The following is a 22,256-nucleotide window of genomic DNA, read 5'->3' as shown; positions in this document are numbered from 1 at the left end:
CCCTTTGGTTGGTCCAGGACTAGAAATGGAGCCTCTATTTCTGCCTGAGTGCCAGGATGCCACAGACTCACAGGAACAGAATGAACACACACACACACGAGACCAGAAAGGCAATCCTCACAAGATATCTTGTCAGGAGGATGGTGGCTTTCAGATGGCTCCAGACCCTGTTTTAGAAATAGATACACATGTACAAAACCGAACCAGAGAGCTGCCTATATATTTTGGAAGGAGATGCTCCAGGGCTGGGCCCTGTCCCCAGTTAGGTTTCCCTCAACTGCCCTGATCTGCCTGCTGAGTAGCTCTCAGAGTCTCCTGCTGGGACCTTGAAACCATGTGTGGATTTCCCTTTTCTGTTTTCCCTAGTGTTAAAAACTGAGAGATTTCACGGGCAGGGAGAGAGCAGAAGCTACCTGCCAAGTCCCTGATTTATAAGGCCCATTTTTGCTCCCCAACTCAGAAGCCAACGAGGTGGGTGGGGTGGGGTGGGGTGGAGTGGGGTGGGGATTTGCACCACATTACGAGATCCTCCTTCTGCCCTGTGGTGGATTAGCACCATGGTGGGCCTGGAACAGCTGTTGACCACATCTGGCCTCAACTCCAAAGTGGCCTGGGTAGCCAGATCTGGCCTCTAGCGTCTCTGGAGGGAAGAGGAAGTGAAAGGGTTCCTCCAACCCTGATTGAGAGAGATCAGGGAAGTATTTGAGAAAAGGGCTCAGGGAACTGAAGAAACCTTGAACTTTCTGTGTGTTTAGTGAACTTCCAGTGAAGCTCCTGGGATCCTTGGACTGTCAGGTTACCTTGTTTGGAAGGCTATGGTGGGGCTCCCTGCTCAAAAGGGGGCTCCCCCTGTATCATCTGACGGAAATGCCTTTTTTTCCTGACTCTTAAAGACTCCAGGCCCTACAAGCTCATAGCCCTTCCTCTCTAATTCATGGCGTTGCTAGAAAGACTCTCTCCTCTCCTGAAGAATTGGCCTCCCTTAGTGCCATGAACACGGCTGCCCAGTCCCCTACTGTCTCCCAACCCCTTAAGATACTTCAGGCCTGGAAAAATTTTCAAGTCCTTGTGCCTTAAAGATGGAAAATCAGACCCAGGGTTCAGTTTTGGCAAAATACACAGTGACAGATCCAAAAACCGCTCATCCGAGGGCTTGATGAAACCCTGCAGTGCCAGGCTGTGCCTCTCTACAGCCATCAGCACAGGGTTTGCTTGGGGGCTCTTTCTAAAGGCAATGGGCAGGGTAGGGGAGCTCCTACCTGCAGAGCAAGGTTGAGGAGCTAGGCTGGGGTGGAGGGAAATGGAAGCAGATAAGATGAAAAGAACAAGGCATCCAGGTACCACCTCTGCTCCAGAAACAGAAAGGGTGGCACAAGAAAGGTGGCAGATAGGAGAGAGAGAGAAAAGTGGAGAGGCTCAGGGGGAAGAGGAAACACCGGCTCCTTGGCCTTGAACCACTGCAGAAGGGACCTGGCCTGCTGGGCTCAGCCTTGGCCCTATGCTGAAATTCCAGCTGTGTGTGCAGTCCAGCTGGCTCCATGCCAGTCATGTGCCAGCTCCAGGCTGATCAGAGAAATGGGGCACATGGCAGCATACACACCAGAAGCCAGGAAGTGTAAAGGGCTAGCTGTTCATCCACTTAGTCCAGCACACAACGGCTAGCAAGACAGGATGTCTCAGAGGCCTCAGACACCATTGAGGATTGCCTGTGAACAAGGTTTGGTGCTAGGCACTAAGGAGCTAGGGAAGTCACCAGATCCAGACAATCAGGCCCACGTGCCTGACAATAGCCAGTAGCTGGCATGATAGTTTGCCTCAGGAGACCTGTGGCAAGGAAGCATAGATACTGGTCAGTTGCCAGGTTCTGCCCCAGCTGGGTGACCTCAGGCAGGCTGTGGCTCTCACCTTAAAATGGGGCTCACAGAAGGCCCTGCTTCATGCCTGTGGCCTTTATATGGATCTGACTTAGAAGGTGAAACTGGAAAGGACTGAGGATGCAGCCTGGCATATGGGCCCAGCACTATGTTAGACTCAATGATGAGCAAACACTGCCTTCTCGATTCCAAGGGGACCCTGCTGGTTCAGACTGATGGTCCTCCCTTCTACAGCCTCATTTGGAAATAACCTCAGACTGGCTTCCTTTCTCATGGGCATATATACTGCCAGCAGGAGGGGTGGGAAGACAGGGTGACAGTCCTATGGCCCTCAACTTGGTTCCTCACTTCTCCAGGCCCTTAGCAGAGGACCCATCCTAAAAAGAGATGGCTCAGTGGTTAAGAGCACCAGCTGCTCTTCCAGAAGACACAGGTTCAGTTCTCAGCACTCATACAGCAACTTACAACTATCTATAACTCCAGTCCCTAATGCTGTCTTTTGGTCTCCATGGGTACTGTATTCGCATGGTGCACAGGCTTGTGTGAAAAAGCAAGGAGCTAAATAACCATTCAGACAAAGGCCATCACCTGAGAACAAGGATCTCTAGAATTTTGGATTCTGTGAATTGGGCCATGTGGGGAAATCATACTACATGGGCCATCTCCACGACTGCCCAAGGCTGTCTACACACAAGAGACATTCACACCTGGTGTAGGGGCAAGCCTGGCCCTAGAAAGACAGAACTATAGGATTCTAAAGAGAAGATCAACATGGAGGGCCTGGAAGACACCAGCTTACTGCTTCTCAGGGTCTGTGTGACCTCGGACAGGAGGCTGGAGGTTCTGGGTCTGTTCCTTTAACTAGGAAATGGACCACAGTGCCTTAGTCACCGGAGGGCCTTAAGGACTCAGCTGAGAATACAATGTCTGGCTTGTGGGCTCAGACCTGGGCATGAGCCGCAGGTATAGACTGGTGTGGGGCCAATATGGGAGGGGGCCTTGGCCTAGCAGGCTCCTGAAGGTTGGGGCCACTGCTCTATTTTCCAACTCCCTGGTGTGTACTGTTTCTCTAGGGAGCCATTCCACTCCTCTCTGCCCTCCTAGAGGTAGCCAGTATACATGTTGCCTTCTCCATGAAGTCCCCCAGGAATGGGGTTCTTGCTCTCTCAAAGCAGGTCATGGAGACATTTCTCCTTTTGTGTTTATCTCTCTGCCTTCGGCCTCTCTGGCCCCAAATTGTAACCTCTTGAAGGTAGGAAGCAGGTCCTCAGACCCAGAGCCTCTGGGGAACTCACAGGGCTGGCTGACAGTGTGCGGTAACCTGGCTAAGCTCGCACGCAGGAGGCATCTAGGGCAGGCTGGCAAGCAGTCCATGCCATGCTGTGGAAGCACTGGCCCCTGCAATTCTTATTATCTGTGCTCCCCCAGCAGGCTACAAGAGGCTGAAACTGGGGAAGGAGGGCTTCCTCCCTGCCCTGCCCAACCCCTCTCCTTCTCTCCCTCTCCCTCCCTTCAACCTGCTTCTCCTTTGTGCTCTGACCGCAGAGCCCGCCCCTCACCCTGTGAGCCATCTCTGGCTGCCATGCCCTTGCCCCATGCCCCCCTGGATCCCCAAAGGCCGCTTCATCACGCCTCAGCTCCCTGCCCCGCCTCCCGCCCAACATGTGCAGAGCCCATGGCCTTCTGCCAAGGCCTGGGGCTGCCAGCAGAGGCAGAGACAGAAATCTCACCGCTCGGTAGGTTTTCTTCTGCCCAGCGTGCTTGGGGGCTTTGCCTGGCTCTGCGGAGCTCTCCACGTGCATCGAGTAGATGATGTCAAAGAAATCTTCCACCACAGCAACCCGCTTCAGAGAGATGCCCTCGGGCTCCGACAGGCCATCTGCCCCCTGTGACAGGATGGACAAGCGGTGTTAGTGTCAGGGCTGATGGTGGGTGAGAGCTGGGCCCTGAGGCCAGGCCACAGGTCAGGGGAGGGGGATAGGGACTTTGCTGCTCCCTGGCCCAGCATGGCCTCCAACAGTCTGGCTAGAGGTTGGAGAGAAAAGGGCGCCCACTGGGTCTGGGGGAGGGTACCAAAGTCAGGGTGGCTGAGGGGCTCCTAAATCTACCAGCAACAATGGGCAGAGAAACACGACAACACCAGTACAAATTAGGAAACCAAGAGGCTCAATGTTCACAATTCAGACAGATTGTGCCAGACTCCCAGAGAGCTCTCGAATCACACGCTGTGCCAAGACCATCCTAGAAGTCTCTGGGGAGGGGGAGTGCTAAATAGATGCGGGGCCCCATCAGGAGCTTGCCAATTAGCAGTAACCTTTCACTGTGGTCCTGGGTCGGGGTCCCAGGGGACCAGCTCCCATCACCTGGGTGGCTCCTGCCTTCGCCCAGGCCTTTCGGAAGAGCTTTTCACTGCTTTCCTCCCTCCCCACTTCAGCAGCTGAAGCCAGCCACTGCACCCAGGCTCTTTGTGTGGAGAGATGCACAGAAAAACAGGCTGGAGGCCATGTGGATGTGGCAGGGCTAGGAGCCTGATGGCTACGGGCCCCAAGCCTCTTCTCAGGCTGGCCCAACAAGGTATGCCAAGGTGAAGACTGAGTTCCTTGCAGCGGCGGTGGAGAGCTGTGGGAGGCACCTGCATCCCCGCCCCAGGCGCCACACCCCTGAGGAAAGAGGCCTTAGGGAGACTACAAGGCTTGAGTTCTAGGTGAGGCCAGTGCGCCATGAAGGTGTTTCCCTGGCCCTCAGAATACGAGGTCCACGGAGCTGGGGACACCAGCTCTCAGCCATCATCTCCCTAGGGGAAGATTGGGACAGCACTAGGGGACTTCAGAGATCAAGAACAAACAGTGCGGAAGGGGCTGGATGATGCACCCAAAGATACAACTCTAAGACAATCCCTCCCCAGAGGAGGCAGGCTCAAGGACAGCAGCCCTGTGGAGGTGTGGGATTCATCTGCTGGCTCACACCAAGAAAAACGCCCGGCACATGGGGGTGATTGATGAACGACTGCAGTTGAGCAGGCAGTTGGCTAGCAGCAGCAGAGCCATGCGGTGTGGACATGCTCCACCCCACCATGTAGGTGTCGTGTGGCCCTAAGTAGCTGGTTATCCTGCATCTTTGAGCCTCGTGTTCTTCATCTATCAAAGGGGAAGAAAGCACCCTATTGCCTACAAACTTCTATGAGGACAAAATGGGAGCGGGCGCAGCACTTGTACCAAGCCTGGCAGGCAGGGCTGTTCCCATAAACACTGTTATTAAGGAATGCTTTGGAATGAGTGTGGTGGTGCATGCCTTCATGTATATCTCTGTGAGTTTGGGGCCAGCCGGGTCTACATAGCAAGTTAGACATTCAGGGATACGTAAAGAAGAGAGACCCTGGGGCTGGAAAGAAGGCTCAGGAGTTAAGAGCACTGATTGTTCTTCCAGAGGAATGGGGTTCAATTCCCAGCACCCACAACTGCCTGTAACTCCAAGATCTGGCATCCTCACACAGATATACATGCAGGTAAGACACCAATGCACATAGAATAAAAATAAATAATTTTTTAAAAAAGAAATGAGACCCTGTATAAAAAAAAAGTGCTTTGTGACTGGCCAAGTTTCTGAGTGTGTGACAGAGCTGCACACTACAACTCTGGGAGGTTCTGATGGTTGGGACATGCCTGGAAACTGGACAGGCACAGATAGCTTAGGCCCTCAGACTTTGTAGTTGAAGAATACAGGTCTTAGCAGCATGCAACATACAGGCTTCTGTTTTATCCCTTGGCTTTCCAGACAGATAGGCAGCGATGGTAGAATGGGGAAAGCCTTTTAGCCATCGGCCAGCTTGGGGCATCTGTGGTATGGGCTGTTGAACCTAGAACCCCCGGGCATCTCTGTATGATGACTCTGGGCTAAGGCCGCACCTGCCTGATACAGCTCTCTTGTTAGTCAGGATCTGTTTCAGTGGGGACCCCTCAAACAGCAGGCATCTGTGTAGGCACATATGTGTGTGTACAATGCACGGGTGCAGGGCGGCTACATGCTGGTCCACCATCACTGCTCTGCGCTGTGGGCAGACTTCCAGCTTCCCTGGTGGTCACTTACGAGATGAGCTATGAAATAACATGTCTTTCCAGGTTCAAACTCGTCAGAACTCACTTTTACCTCCTTCTCGGGGAGAGAGGGGTTCCCAGCCCTCTGAAGTCCTAAACTGTCTTTATGGGCTCAGCAATGGTCAGCTTGTTTATTAGCTGACTGGTAACTGCCAGCATTTGGAGATCTTCAAATACTGCCCTGACAGAGTTGAGACAGTTCTGGCTGGCCTTGAACTCACAGAGATTTTGTTTTTAAGATTTATTTTTATTATCTGTGCATATTTTTTATCTGCACATAAATATGTGCACCACACATGCGAAGAGCTGTGCCAGACATGCTGGAACTGGAGTTACAGTTGTGAGCGGCTATGTTTGCTGGGAATTGAACCCACATGCTCTGGAAGGGTAGCTGGTGCTCTTAATCACTGAGCTGTTTCTCTAGTCCTCCTGCTTCTACTTCTACAGTGCTGGGCTTACTAGTGTGTGCTACAAGCCCAAGCTCAGTTATAGGGAATTTCTTTAAAAAGACACTGTTGGCTGTGATGGCACAAGCCTTTAGTCCAGCATTCAGACAGCAGAGGTAGGTGGATCTCTGTGAGTCTGATGATAGCCTAGAGACTACATAATGAGTCCCAGACCAGTCAGGGCTATACTGTGATAACAAGTCTCAAAAACGAGCAAATAAAATCCCAGTTTATTTATGTGTTTGGATGTTTTGTCTGCTTAAATGTATGTGCACCCTGTGTATGCCTGATGCCCACTGAGGCCGAAAGAGACACCAGATCACCTGGCACTAGAGTGACAGTCAGTTGTGAGCCACCATGTCAATGCAGGTAACTAAACCCAGGTACTTTGCAAAAGCAGCCAGTTGAGCCATCTCCCCGGCCTCCTCTAATACACCTTTTTTTTTTTTAAAAAAAAAGGGGGGTATTTATTCATGCACATGAGTGCTCTATTTTGCATGTATGCCTGCACATGACAGAAGAAGGCATCATATTCCATTACAGATGGTTGTGAGCCACCATGTGGTTGCTGGGAATTGAACTCAGGGCCTCTGGAAGAGCAGCCAGTGCTCTCAACCGCTAAGCCATTTTGTGCTTAGGAATTTGCCTTTGTCACTCTGATCTAGTCAGCTACAAACTGAATCCCAGAAGATAATATCCACACTCAGAGATGTATGGTCTTATTTCATTCTCAAATAATATGCTTAGGCTGTCCTCAAACTTGGACAAGTAAGTTTTTCTGGAGTCCAACCTAATGTTTGTTAGGTGTGTTAGTGCACACCACTAATCCCGGTACTTAGGAGGCAGAGGCTGGTGGGTCTCTGTGAGATTTTTATTTTAAGATTTATTATGGATACAGTGTTCTGCCTGAATGTATGCCTGCCGGCCAGAAGACACCAGATCTCATTAGGGATGGTTGCGAGCTACCATGTGGTTGCTGGGAATTGAACTCAGGACCTCTGGAAGAACAGCCAGTGCTCCTAACCTCTGAGCCATCACTTCAGCCCCATAATCTCTGGGGATTTGAGGTTCACCTGGCCTGCACATCAAGTACCAGGCCAGCCAGAGCTACAAAGTGAGACCTTGTCTCAAAACACAAACACACAAATAAAAAACTCCCCAAACGAATATACCTAGATAGAACAGCAAAAGATATTACCGAGTGCCTGTCCTGTCCCTGGCCTACCCTCCCACTGCTATTCTTAGGTACACTTGGGTAAGCAGTGGCTTTGCACCTGGTTCGGTGTGACCATAAAATTATCCCAGGGAAACTTCAAGGGAACATTTATCACTAACTCCCTCTTTAAAAACTGATTGCTCAGCAGGGCGTGGTGGCACACACCTATAATCCCAGCACTTTCTGAGGAGGAGTTCAAGGACGAGTCCAACCTCGGCTACTTAGTGAATTTCAGACCAGACTGGGGGCCATATAGGAAGTCAAAAATTAAAAAAAAAAAGACTAATTACTTATTTTCAACCTTGGGTCTTGTCCTGGTAGGGGAGGGCCTGTAACAAGAACTCAGATCACACAAGGTTAGTCCTCTAGTGAGTTGGGGCCACCTGGTCATTGTGTGGGTAACACCCTAAAGGAAGAACACCAGAATGTATGCCTGGCCTTCAATGAGAACCCCAGGAAGAAGGTAACAAAGCAATCTGTCAGCAGTCACAAGCCCTGCATCCATGAAGGTCATGTGACCTTTCTGGTAAATGCTGCAGGAGGGCATTCCTTCTCTAGCTGGGAATACAGACACAAAGTGTCTTCCTGATAGCCTTGGGAACCTTGTCCACCCCCACCCCCTGCCCTGGACTGATGATTCTGAGTCCAGGGCCTTGTACATACCAGGCAAGTGCTCTGGTTCTCCTTAGCCTTGGGATGCCTCTGCCCACCCACTTCTGCCTAGGACCCAAGTCAGCATCACCCAGTGCTGAAAAAGGAATTTCATTTTTCTTATGGGACTGGATCAGAGGGGACCTGGCCTCTCCTGACTCTCCCAGCTTCCAGAAATGCCAGGTGGGAATGACGGTAAGAAACTCTATAGCATTTCATGGGAAAGGACATTGGGAGATTTTTCTCTGTAAGAAAGAACATTTCCATGTTAACATACTAAAGAACCATCCAACTCCTGAACAACCAAACAGACCCAAACTAACCTAACTGGACATGATATTCATTTTGAAAATTGTAGAACCACCAACTTTCTTAGACATTGCCAGTTCCCTTAAAGCTAGCCCATTTGAATTCTGATCCAGAAGTTGGTTTCCAAGCAACTGAAACAATCACAAAATGTCTACTTTAATTGTAACTGATGTTTCAAAATATTTAGAACTCTGATCCTCCAAGTGTGGGTCCTACATAAGCAGCATGAGAATTGAGCGGTGGTGGCGCACACCTTGAATCCCAATACTCAGGAGGTGGGGGAAGGCGAATCTCTGAGTTCGAGGCTACTCTGGTTTACAGGCTACACAAGAGAAACCCCATCTTGAAAAACAAAAACAAACAAAAGTTTAAAAAGGGGGGCTGGAGAGATGGTGCAGCTGCACTGGTTACTCTTCCAGAGGATCCACATGGCAGTTCACAACTGTCTGTGACTCCAGTTCCAGGGGATCCAACACCCTCACACAGACATATATATGCAAGCAAAACACCAGTGTACATTAACTAAAACATACATAAAAAGAATCATATGAACAGTTGCTAACAATGGGTGTTTGGGGGCTGGAGATACGGACTAGTAGGTAGAGTGCATGCCTAGCATGCATGAAATCCCTGTCACCACATAAACCATACATGATGAGTTCCACCCATGATACCAGTACTTCCAGAGTACAGGCAGGAGTATCAGAAGTTCAAGCCAATTTTCACTGTATAGGGAGCTCGAGGTCAGCCTAGGCTACATAAGATTCTGCCTCCAAAAACAAACAACAAACAAAACGCACATATTTTCATAGTCTATCTCAGTCTACCAAGCCTTTGCTGTGAGGTTTTAAAAAGTCTATCCCAAACGACGATAATGCAAAAAGATTTTGAGAAATGCTGATTAGAACATCTCCACAATTGAGACATGTTCTGGGCTTCCAGGCCTTGTGTGTTAATGTTTTCATTTCTAGCAAAGGCTTCCTATCCCAAAGGGGGGGGGGGGGGCGAAGACTCCTATTGGGCAATGTTACTATATATTCAAGAAATCTGCCCAGAGACTAACTGTGTATTACAGGGATATGGACAGGGACCCCTGGCAAGCCTGATCCCGCACTTTGACTTCTTGGCAAAGTTACTTTAGGAGGGTCTTGACAGGGATTTTCTGGATTGCTCAGTTTCTTCAAGTGACCAGAATACTCATCAAAAGGAGATTGCTGGGCTGGAGAGATGGCTCAGTGGTTAAGAGCATTGCTTGCTCTTCCAAAGGTCCTGAGTTCAATTCCCAGCAACCACATGGTCGCTCACAACCATCTGTAATAAGGTCTGGTGCCCCCTTCTGGCCTGCAGACATACACACAGACAGAATATTGTATACATAATAAATAAATAAATATTTAAAAAAAAAAAGGAGATTGCTATATACAGGGCTGAAGACCAATGAGAGGAACCAGTACAACTCAGCCAGCCAGTAAGCTCCTGCCAAGTGACCTCAAGGCAATCCTTGGTAGTATTCCTTAGGTCAAGCCCTCTGATGGAATCTTGACCATCTCCCACAGACCCCTGGTCTTGACAGCCACCACAGTACAAGTGCTAATGGACGGCAGTTCTGTCATCATCTGTAGTGATACATTACATACTTATCGAGGTGGGAACACCGTTTCAATCCGCAGGGCACCTTTCAGTCCAGCGCCATCACCGTAATAGGGCACCATGCTTCCCAGCCACAGGAAGGCCATGGTCGAGAGGATGTTGCTAAAAGCAAGGACATTTCTCAAGTGGGCTCCTCCTAAGGGAGAGGAAGGAACCATGGAGAAAGTCCTTAAAATATGTGGTCTTGGTGCATTCCAGATCCAAGTCTTAACGAGGCATGAAAATCAACAGGATTGCTGCTGGAGGATGGCATCAGTCAGCAGAACACACCCCAGGGGAAAAACCTTTGGCTTCCACTTGTGTGGGAGTTTGGGACTTCAGGGGGTTGATTGCGCAGGCAAACTCAATGCTGCTGCTCCATCCCATCTAGGCCAGCCAGTAAAGAAGCTGAGAACACAGCAAAAGGCACTGGCCACGCTCCACCCAGATACTGACAGGGCTTGTTCCCCGCTTTAATCAATTTGGCCAGGACTTGAATTTGGGAAGTTTCAGGATAAGGAATTGCCTAAGTCTTACTCCAAGCCCTGAATGGAGCTAAAAAAAAAAAAAAAAAAAAAAAAAAAACCCAAGGGGGAGTCAGCCCCCTGCAGGGGAGGTGGAGAGATCTTAAAACCACAGAAAACCGAGAGATGGAAAAGTAAAATGAGAGAGCTTCACCAAAGCTCTGAAAGTCTCTCTCAGAGTCCCAGGAGCAGCTGGTGAGGATTTGTAAGGGGCAATCAGACGGCCAAGAAGGGCCCTGCTCAAATACGAGTGACAATGTTTATTTCTCCTGACCATATTACCTAACTGAAAAGAAGCAATCCCTTCAAAACGAGGCTCGCCCTGGAATTCTCTGGCCCCCAGTGCCACCGAGCTCTGAAGACCTGGATGGGGCAGAGGACCTCCCCCCATAAATAAATGCATATGCAAGGCACGGAGGACTCAATGTAGCACCTGCCTCTTCTCCACCCTCGTGCTCAATCTCCAACTGTTAGTGCGGAGCACTGCCACCGAGTCGCACCTGCCATCTGGAACAGCCTCACATATTCCAAGACCTCCTTTCTGCTTCGCTGAACCTCTATCTTCTCTCAAATCACGCCGAGGACGGACATGCACTCCCTGGGCCACTGAGAAATTGCCCGGGATGGACCCCAAAACCACAGCGAGGTGCCACATCCTTCAAGATGCTCCCAGTAGCCTTTTCCTTTTCTGCTCTTTTCTCTCTCTCTTTCTTTTTGGGGAAGGGAAGGGAGTGCAGCGACCCAAAGCAACGTTTTTGGGAAAGAGATGGGCTGGGGAAATAGGTGACAGACTGGAACGAAGTCCTCCTTGGGAGATACTGCAGGGTCAGGGGTTGGCTGCAGGGGTCTGGCTGATCTGAGCAATAAGAGTGCTCCTAGAAGTGAGTCAGAACCTGACGACAGGCCAGCCCTGCCCTCAGACGAGGAGGGCTGCGCCTCAGTTTCCTCAAGTGTGAAATGACACCATATGCACCATGGCTTTCACCACCTCACAGGAGAGCTTGCGGGAACCCCAAACGAAGCACAAACATGCCTGCCCTCTCGAGACATTCATAAATGACCGCTGTCGTCACCACTGCAGGACGGGCGCCCTCTGAGACTCTGGGGTCCTGCCTCCCTCGGGAGTCTCGGCTCCCGAGGACTGGGATTGGGGACCGGACCGCTGAACGGGTTCTAGGCAGAAGGAGGAGACACTGAACCCGACAGGTCCCTCCGGACCTAAGCGGGAGGCCCGGGTACGCTAACGAGCAGGGGGCCCCAGGTGCGGGCCCCACCCCAGGCTGGGGGGGGCGAGGGGGAGGGGCGCGGCGCTCGCTAATGACTGTTGACAGCGCGCGCAGGGGCTGGGGGGCCGCGCGCGCCGCTGACAGCTGCTAGGGCGGGATGAGGAGCAGGGGTGAGACCGCTCGCTCGCGCTCCCCACGGCGCACGCGCGTGTGGGCCCCCCATCCCGGAGAAGGGGCGGGAAGACAGGCGCGCTCACGCGCGTGCGCGCGCGCGCGTGTGTACCGGCCCGGGTTCGGAGGGCCTGCTGGAGCGGCTCGCGCGGCTCCTCGCGGGCAGGCAGGTAATGAGAGTAACCATGGCAACCCACCAGAGGAAGTGTATTCTGCAGGAGACGTTAATCCCCTCTCCCCGGAGCTGGGACAGCCTGACTTTCCATTCTCACACAGTAATTAGATACCAGCTGTCAGTGCAGGGGGGACGGCTCCGCGGCTGCAGCCCGGCTGGGGGGGGGGTGCACAAAGGGGTGGGGGCGACGTGGGGAGGGGGGCCGTTAAAGACACAGGGACGCTTTGCGGCCATGCGCCCAGGGAACCCGCCTCCCTGCGCGTGCCCGCGCACCTGGAGACCCCGCTCGCTCGGGGGCCCCGCCCATCGCACGCGCACCTGCTGCGCGCGCGCCCGTCCACCCTCTCCCTCCCGGCTCCTGCCCCGCCTCCTCGCTCTCCACACACCTGTCCTGCTCCGCCCTCCATCCCGACGCTGCCCACCTGTCCTTTGTGCGGGGCGGTACCACTGGAACCTTCAGGGACTGCCCACTATGTACCAGGCGCTGTGCCAAGCCTGGGCTCGTGCAGTCCTCCCCGGAGCTGGGACAGCCTGAGGTAAGCGCCTCACTGCTCCTCTCCCAAGGCTCAGCGGGGTGTGGCCATTTGCCCAGGGTCATGCAGACTTGAACACCCATCCTGATGGCTCCCATTTGGCCACGGAACCACAATGCCTTCCCTTCACATCTGTGACAACTCTGGGACCTCCCAACTACTCTGGGGGACAAAACAATCACACTGGTGGCTGGCATCGTGATGCACCTACTGTGTGCCAGACATTCAGTGCCTCATTTCACCTTCCAGAAGCCCAGGGGATTTATCACTCTCATCTTACAGGTGAGGAAAGAGATGCAGAAAAGTGATGCTGGCCTCCACACCCAGGCAGCCCTACTCCGGGATCCATGCCCCAGCTACTGGGATCTATTAACCCACCTCTGTATTGAGGGGGCTACAATCCAGCTCCCCTCTTTCCCGTTTCTCCTGGCTCAGCTCACTCACGTCCTGTCCCTAGCATTGTTACACGCCACCTCTCCTAGTCACTGAAAAATCCAGGAAGCTTCTAGGCCTGAAGCCACTGTTCCTAATTTATGCCCAGCCTTCCAGGTCTCAGCACAGTCACTTGGAAGTCATTCCCTCTCCGTTTCCCAGATAGAAAAACTAAGACAAACCAGGGCAGGAAGCTGGCCTTGGGATGCTTTAGGAAAGAGGTCAGTCCCCCTCAGACTCAGTTGGACCCAGAGCCTCCCACCCCACAATAAGGGGGGCATGCCAAGGAAAGGCAGGAAGTTCAGATAAGGAGAGCCAGCTCTTGGGACCAATGGCAGCTAGTGTCTGGGGCAGGAGAACGCTATTTGATCCCTTCTCCACTGCCCTGGCCATGACCTCTTCTTCACCTCCCCCCTCACATCCCTGATGGACAAGGCAGCCAGCACCCTGGACTGCAGCACAGAATCCAGTGTTCCCCAATTATGCTTCATTCTAGTGAGAAAAGAGGGTGGGGAGGCTAGGCCCAGGGCTTTAGGGACAGGGTACCCCTGGGGCAGCCCCGCCCTATACAGGGGCCTTGGCTTAGCAGCCTCCATCTCAGGGTTTCCTGCCTCTTCTCTCCCCATCTCTCAGTAGCAGAGCAGCCTAAATTTGGCTCGAGGAGGGAATGGGGGAGGTGGCAGCAGGCGGGTGCTGTCAGAGGCCAGGGCGTAACTCCCGTCTAGCCGGCTGGCATTTTTGCTGTCTGGAGGAGGGCAGGGGGGCCTCCGGCAGGCAGCCCTCTCCCGGAAAGGGAGATGTTCGTACCTTCTGACACACACTGAGTAATGTGCAAACGACATGCAAACTGAGTTTCAAATCAGCATCTCAGCCAGAGAACAGCTTGGTGCTGCTTTGAGGATGAGAACAGGGCCAGCAGCCTCCTTGCCAGGGGCTCGAGTAGGGGTCAGGGACACAGCTGGTCTAGGGCTGGGCCTTAGGAGAACTCCCTTTCTGGCCAGTAACAGTGGCTGAGTACCAGCCCAAAGGCAGGGCCTTGACTTTCTCTGTCTGCACTGCCAGAGCTGAGCACTCACTGTTGCATGGTATAAGCAGCCACCTTGTTCAAGTCTGACAAGTTGTCCCTGGACAACTGGGCTAACTCCTCAGCGGGGCACCGCATTCTAGACAGCCACAGTGCACAGGAAGTGATCTGGAAAAAAACCTGTGCTTTAGAATCAAACCTAGATCCCAGGTTTGGTTGAACATGTGAAGCATTCTGGTCTAGTGCCTCACATCTGGAAAATGGGTTCAGAACCTCACGTCCACGGGCTGGCCTTCTGCACTGTGGGCATACTACAGGTCTCTACGGGCTGGCCTTCTGCACTGTGGGCATACTACAGGTCTCTACGGGCTGGCCTTCTGCACTGTGGGCATACTACAGGTCTCTACGGGCTGGCTTCCACACTGTGGGCATACTACAGGTCTCTAAGGGCTGGCTTCCACACTGTGGGCATACTACAGGTCTCTACGGGCTGGCCTTCCACACTGTGGGCATACTACAGGTCTCTACGGGCTGGCTTCCACACTGTGGGCATACTACAGGTCTCTACGGGCTGGCCTTCTGCACTGTGGGCATACTACAGGTCTCTACGGGCTGGCCTTCTGCACTGTGGGCATACTACAGGTCTCTACCAGCACTCAGACTCTGCATGCCTCTGTCCTACCAGCTCTGGTCCTCGGCTTGGGTTTTCTTATCTTTAGGTAATTGTGAGCACCTGGCTCTGGTGACCTTGGAAAGGTGGGGGGGGGCTGCTCTGAGACCCAGCAGATCTGTGACTGAGGCAGTCCTTCTTTCCAGCCCTCCACCATCATTGCAAATGACCAGGAGGGGTAGGCTGGCCCTCAACACTATCGGGTATGGGGAGCTGGGGGCCCCTCTTCTTGGTAACTCTGTTTAACCCTAGATAACTGCTCTCCTGTTCCCTCAGTTGGCACTGATATGAGCTGAATCCAACTTCCTGCCACCCAAAAGCCACTTCCTGCCAAACTTGAGCTGATACCAGAAGAACTTGTTTTCTGTACACAGAGCAGTCCCTAATGGGGTTTCTGCATTGGCCAGTCTACCTGGTAGGGCTGGGTGGGGAGGAGGGGAACTCTGCCCTCCTTACCTACTGCACCCACCTGCCGTGCCCTAGCACAGCTTCTGTGCTCGCCAGCCTTCCCAGACAGGTGTTCCGCTGGGCCAAGACATTGTTTAGGCCATGGCACACAGTCTGACCCAGCCGCATACAGCCAGTCTGAGAACACTATGTGTGGGCGAGGCCATCGGAAATGTGAGTGACTGTCAATGCATGACAGCAGTCATAGCTGCATACATGAACATGATCTCACAGCCACACAACCATATGGAGTCACGGGACAGTCTCACACACAGTTAACTACAGTCATACTCACAGTGCATGGTATCAGAACCCCTGGCTTCAGGCACATGCACAAGGTGAGCATGAGTGTGTCCACACTCTGAGGTCTGCCTGGGCAGGGGCTGGGTCTTAGACTAACCCTGGGAAGAACAGCTGGAACAGCACCACCACCATGTACACATTACAGCCCAGTAAACCAGCGTTTTTCTGAGACAGGGTTTTTCTGTAGTTTTGGAGTCTGTCCTGGATCTATCTCTTGTATGCCAGGTTGGCCTCAAACTCACAGAGATGCACCTGCCTCTGCCTCCCAAGTACTAGGATTAAAGGCGTGCATCACCACCGCCCAGCTCAAGTGAACCAAGTCTTAGAAGTGTCCCATCGAGGCACCAGCTGCTCACACTGCTGTTCCAGCCAGCCTGACTGCCCTCCCCCCCCATCTGCACACGTACTGTTTCTTCAGCCTGCACTGCCCTTCAGGCTCATTCCTTTAGAACTGTCAACTCACACAGCCCTTCCCACAAAACCCAGGGAGTCCCTGTTCATTTCTTCAGAGTCTGGGTCATTCACAAAAGAGCACACTGCTTTAAGGGACAAGGAGATGCAGCCTTTGGTCCTGGCTGCAGCCATGTTCTGTTCTGTGGCACAGAACAGGTGATCAACAACTATTTCAGAATCGAAAAGACTACTAAGGACAGAGTCTGGACTGGAACCCAGGACGCCTGAGGCTGGGGCTCATTTCTGTGCTACTGTGCTCTGCAGGCTGCCCAAAGGCCCTCTAGCAGCAGCGATGAATGAATGAATGAATGAATGACCCAAGCTCTCAAGAGCCTAGGCCAGTGATCCCCAAGCTAACCTCCTTCATTTCCTGGCAGTGGGGACATGAGCCAAGCTCCAGGCCCCTTGGATAGTGGCAGGGCTGATGGCCGCCCTAAAGCCGGCTGTCAGAAGCTTGTCTGGCCAGAGCTGCCAGCAGAGGAGACCAGCTGGCAGTGCAGGGTCCACCGTCCCAGGCCTGGAATCTGAGACGCCCTCAGAGGCCCAGCTTCTCTTTGGGCCCCCACAAACTGGCCTTTGTTCCTGGGCTAGCCAAGACCGGCAGCTTGGGCTTTCTCTCTGCCTGCGGCACCCGCGCTGAGCTGGCGAGGTAAATGGGCCAGCCTCCCCTCTGTCCATGCCCAGGACGTTGCTTCAGGACTAAATGGAGATGTAATTTTCTATACAAATCCATGACAATTTAGACGGAGTGATTGTAATTGGCTTTTCAATGGAGGTTTTGTCCAGCGCTGGTGGCTAGAACTGGGTGGCCTGTTTGAGGCAGGCTCCATTTAAATGACAATAAAGCAATAATATTGAGGACTTGTACAACGCCCAGTGTCCCTCCTGAGCACTTGGGGAGCCTCATGTTTATGGATCTGCTCCTTCCAGGGCTGTCTGGACAACAGGGTGCTGGGGGGTCACTGAGGCTAGGAGAGAGGTGGCTGTACCTTTGGGTTTCAGGGAATAACTGTAGAATGGCTGAGGCAGGGCCCATATCCCCAACTATCTGTTCCCTCATTTGTTACACATCCACTAGCCAGTACCTCCCAGGGCTGAAGGTGTTGGGCTCAACACCTTCAGGGCTCAGGTGTTGGGGTGCTAGTAACCTCCCAGATAGGTCAGAGGGAGGAGTCTGCCATGCCACAGTATATCAGTGTGGCAGGCATGACCAGGCCCCAGAGAGCATAAGCCAAAGTCTGACCCTCTTGTAACTGGCTTCCCAGGGCCTATCCCTGAGTTTCCCAGCCGAGGTGGTGCTGTAGATGTCCCAGAGAGGATGGAATGTCTTCAGGGCTCAGCCCAGTACCTGGCATGTGATTGCCGGTACTAAGGGCTCCTGCTCAGGCAGACTGGCTGGTAACCTCAGGCAGGACATGTGACTAAATCTCCTCAAACTTCCATTGGTTTCTCTTTAAAATGGGGCCTTTAGGGGAACTGACCCCATGGGGTTCTGAAGATTAAGGCAAGGGCGTGTCCAAGCACTTAGCACAGGCCAGGCTCCAAGAATGACAGCTTTCCTGACTACAGCTCCTGCCTCCAGCAGCTTCTGTGAGAACAGTACTGAGGGGACCCACAACAAGAGGACCAAGCTGACAGGAGCCATGGTGGGTCGTTTCTGCTGCCTAAAGATGCAATGGGAAGGAGTGATCTGAAGGAGGCTGTGTGAAAGAAGGCAGTGCAGAGAAAGCGACGTTTGGCTGGACCGCTTTGCCAAGAGGAAGGGTACCTACAGTGTTACCAGGAAAGTTCTGCAGCCTGGTCACTAGAAGGAGCGATTCTCACCTGTCAGTGAGTCACAAAGACTCTGTTGAAGTGACAGTGTTCATGTCACTATAGAAGGCAAGCAGCCTGGGCAAAAGGCCAGTAGGTGGGAAAGCAGCTGCCATCATAATCATAGCAGTAAGTCAGAGTGACTCACTATGTAGCTCAGGCTGGTCTGGAACATGTAGCAATCCTCCTGCCTCAGCCTCCCAAATGACAAGTATAAGCCAACAGAGTCCTTTTGGCTGTTCATAGAGAATGGGCTCTGGAGAAAGGGATAAGAAAGAGAACAAGAAGGCTTTAGAGCCGTGGGTGAATCACTGGAAGAAAAGTGTCAGATCTGAGAAACACAGATACTGGGTAACTGTGGGTGGATAAGAAGGCTCTGGCAGGGGGTGGGCACCAGCACCAAGGGACATGTGGCCATCGAGGTGGGAGAAGCTGTATGTAGCTAGAATACATGTAGGGATAGTGGGAAGGGGCGATGGAGGGCCAGCCCCTCCTGCCCACGCCAGGCCAGGACTCTGGAGCTTATTCCTGAAGGCAGTGGGGCATCAACATCAATTTTCTCCAGGCAGGAAAAGACCATGCTGAGATTTGTGGTTTTTGAAAGATCATTTTGGTGACAGGGTAGAGGGTAGGAAGTGGCAGGTAGGTGAGGCTGAAAGAGGGAGAGAGAGCCGTTAAAGCGGCACTCAGAGGCCTCCGGAGCACCCAGGACATCTTCTAACTCTAAAAGCAGAACACTGCTTTTCTCAGAAAGGACAGTAACAAGGCCAGGGTCACACAGCGAGTCAGTGACAGACAAGACAAAAGCCACCACGAAGAAGTTTTATCTGAACTGTCAGTCCAGAAACTACTGTGTCACCAGGAGGTGGCACTGTGATTGTTCCCATTTTCCAGATGATGAACCAGAAGCTCTTCAAGGCTGTCACTCACTCACGTGGGGACCTGCAGCTGGGACTGGATCCTGCAGTCTGGCTCACCCTACACACCAGAGATCCTAAGCAGGAGGCCATAGGTCCAATGGAGCCATAAGAGTGTACTACAACTTTAAAGTTATTGCTATTATTAAAAAATTGAAGAAGACCACAGAAGGAGAAAGCCTGAAATTAAGATCTCTTTATGTTAGCATCCTCAGGGATCTTGTTTATCTCCCATCATCTCAGAGTGACACCAGGTTCACAACAACAGTTTGAGCCTCTTCTCTGCCTCCAAACAGTCAACTGGATAGCTCTGAAAGATAGTATCCAGGCATTCTCTGGGAGACCACAGAAAAATATATGCTTATTCAGCAAGCATTTGGTCCTTTCTCTCCTGTGCACAGCCCCAAGCCCTCAGCACTCAGCCTGCTGCACCAAGGGCCTTCTCCAGTGTCTCTTGCTCAAGCCAGGCACCTGGAAGGATCCTTAACTCTCCTCTCTTATTCACCCACTTCCTGCCTGTTTTCATCTTGGAGCTCTATCCAGTATTCAAGGGCATCCTACCAACCTTAGGAGCCGGGAAGAAGCATGTGCTAACGGTTCAAGGCCAGCCTCTACACTCCTGTCCAGGTCTGTTTTGTGAAAAGGGCAGGACAGAGCAGGCCACTCCATTCCCATTATCCTTCCATCCAGATTTTGGAGTTTGGCAAAAGCCCGAGTGAGAAGATACTAGGTTAAAATTCTAATTCCTGGCTGGATGTGGTGGTGCATGCCTATTCCAGCTCTTGAGGGCAAAGACAGGCAGATCTCTGTGAGATCAAGGCCAGCCTAGTCTACAAAGTGAGTTCCAGGTCAGCTAGAGATATGTAGTGAGACCCTGTCTCAAAAAAACCTGTTTCTTCTTTAATTGCCAAGCTGAAGATATGGCTCAGAAACAAAGGCACTTGGCTAGCAAATATGATGCCTGGCCCAGGACAGGTGGAACACAGCGAGAAAGTGTGGGTATCTAAAATGATGAGTTTGGTTTTCAGTGCCCTTGGTCAGGTCCGAGTTCCGTGAGATGGCCCCACAATATCTTCTAGGGCCTGGCATAAGCAAGTGCTCACGACGCATTTGCTGAAAGGACTGGTGATGAGCGATGAGCCCTCCAGATCCCCTGAGAGTCTGAGCATCCATTCATTCCGAAGGCCTTGGCATTCCCAGTCAGAAACAGGACGCATGCTCTCCTGCCACAGCCTTCCGTCTTTGCACCAACCACCACACAGACCATGCACTGCGTGCCAAGCACGGGCCTAAGATCCTTATGCTCTCCACTGTGAACCCAGAAAGCAGTAGCAACTACTTCTTATGGCTGAGTAAACTACAGCCAGGAGAGGCTAAGTGACAAAAATGGCCAAGGTCACAGAGCTCATAAGTGGCAGAGCTAGAAACCAACCCGGGCTGCCTGACTCCTGACCCCTCATCCTTCAGCATTATTCAGGTCGCTCCTCAAGAAGAAATAAGGTCTAGAGAGGGAAGACTGTGCGGGTTGCAGATGAGGACATAGTTAGCAGGACTGCCAGCACCATGGTGTGGTCCAACTTTCCCAGATATGACACAGAGACTTATTCATTATGAAAGCTTGGCTTTAGCCTAGGCTTGCCCCACTAGCTCTTAGAACCTATGTTTTACCATGAGGCCTTTTAGTTTTCTTTCATTCTGTATGTCCGACTCCCTCCATGTCTAGTTGGCGCCTTCCTGTGCCTCAGTTATCTTCGACTTCCTCTCTCTGCCCGGAAGTCCTATATCTCGTGCCCAGGTATTGGCTGTTCGGCTCTTTATTAAGCCAATCACAGCAGTATATGGTACACAAGTATCCCACAACACACGGCCCTTCCCTGGCTTCTATTATGTATCTGACGTCATCTAGATCTTTAGGCTTTCAAGCTACTCTGGAGGCTCCCACAACTCCTACCTTGGAATCAAGGCAAATCTGATATTCCTACCACCACCACACCTGCTTGACTATGGACCCTGCATGCAACAACACCAACATTCCAGGCAGGATTGTCTGCTTCTGCAATAGTGGCTCCTCCACTGGGTAAGACCAACAGCCTTCCAACTGGATTTAAGGCCCATTCCACAAGAGGAAGGTTAAGCCTGGTACTATAATCCGGAATAAAAACCTGTGGCTAGGGATCTCGTAGGTCCCAATAGGAAAGCAACTTCTATTTTTTTTTTCTAGATAGATGTGATGTGCCTGTCAATCTGCCTTCTAAACATGTGTATTTATGCCCATAGATCACTGTTATCAGACTCACTCATGACCACTGGGGAAGCTCCTGAGAACCGTTACCGTGACATGTGGCCTGCTTCGTAGCCATAAGTGGACACCTACAGTCACCCCCTCCAAGTCTCAGGGATAACGGCAGAAGAGTGGGCCAGAAAGAGTGTAAGAGCCAGATTACTCAAAACAGCTTCAGCAAGTCCCTGAAACTGACCAGATCCACTAGGCCCCTCCCTACCAGAGTCAGCAACAGGAGCCGAGAGCACCTCTCAGAAGGAAGCTGAGCTGCAAAGAAGACTCTAACCCCAATCCAGCTGCCGGGAGGAAGCAGAAGTCAGCCAGGCTGGCTTAGACCAACTGAGATACACGCAAGGACATTCTTCAATGGGTTGAGCTGCCAACAGGCTGTGCAGTGAGCTCCAGATTCCCAGTTTGTGAGCTGTCACCCATGCTGAGGTGGGCTTTGGTGATGCAGCTGTCTTTGAGTCATTTCTGCTCTTATAAGTAACCCCTCACCCATATTTCTGGAAGTAACCCCCACAAAACTCATTAGTTCAGCAAATTGGACTTCAGTGGTGTCTGTCCGTCTGGTCTGCTGAGGGTACTCTATCTGGAGTTAGTAGACTGTAAGTATGTTGGGTCTCCCCAGGAAAAGTTTTGTCACACAGTATCCTCCTGCCTGGAGTATCATCGCCTGTTCAAAGCCTCCCCTTCATGTTCCATTCAAATGTCCTTCTCCTTCCTGGAAGGTCTCTCTCTCTCTCTCTTTCTCTCTCTCTCCACACATACACACACACACACACACACACACACACTCTCCAGGGAGAATCATGGCAGTTGGTGCTCTTTGTAAGACAGAGGGCAGCACTCACATGAGGAGGTGGAGGCACCAGGAAGGTGCCCAAAGACAATGCCTGAGCAAGAACTGAACCCAGTCTTATATGACTTCAAGTTAGACTTCTAGACTTCTAGGATGGGCTTTGGCTCAGTGGTAGAGCACACTTTCTGTGCCCACACAAATGTGATATCCAACTCTCCAGGTATACCTTCCAATCTCATCCTTCTGGTAATTCAGAAGCAGCCAAGA

At 52.0% G+C, this 22,256-nt stretch overlaps 1 protein-coding gene across 2 annotated transcripts in view; it reads right to left on the bottom strand.

The window, feature by feature from the left end:
- Positions 1-22,256, bottom strand: part of Nol4l (nucleolar protein 4 like) — a 118,583-nt gene that overhangs the window by 67,911 nt on the left and 28,416 nt on the right. For both annotated transcript variants that reach the window (XM_041670359.1, XM_041670360.1), the window contains exon 2: positions 3,605-3,760. In XM_041670359.1, the coding sequence (XP_041526293.1) occupies positions 3,605-3,760 (156 nt within the window). The remainder of the gene's footprint in view (positions 1-3,604; positions 3,761-22,256) is intronic.

This window comes from Microtus oregoni, unplaced genomic scaffold (genome assembly GCF_018167655.1).
Source record: "Microtus oregoni isolate MIOR12 unplaced genomic scaffold, Mior012 000020F_ref0000438, whole genome shotgun sequence".
Classification (NCBI taxonomy): Eukaryota; Metazoa; Chordata; class Mammalia; order Rodentia; family Cricetidae; genus Microtus; species Microtus oregoni.
The sequence above is the reverse complement of the archived record's forward strand: the minus strand, read 5'-3'. Positions and strand labels throughout refer to the sequence as shown.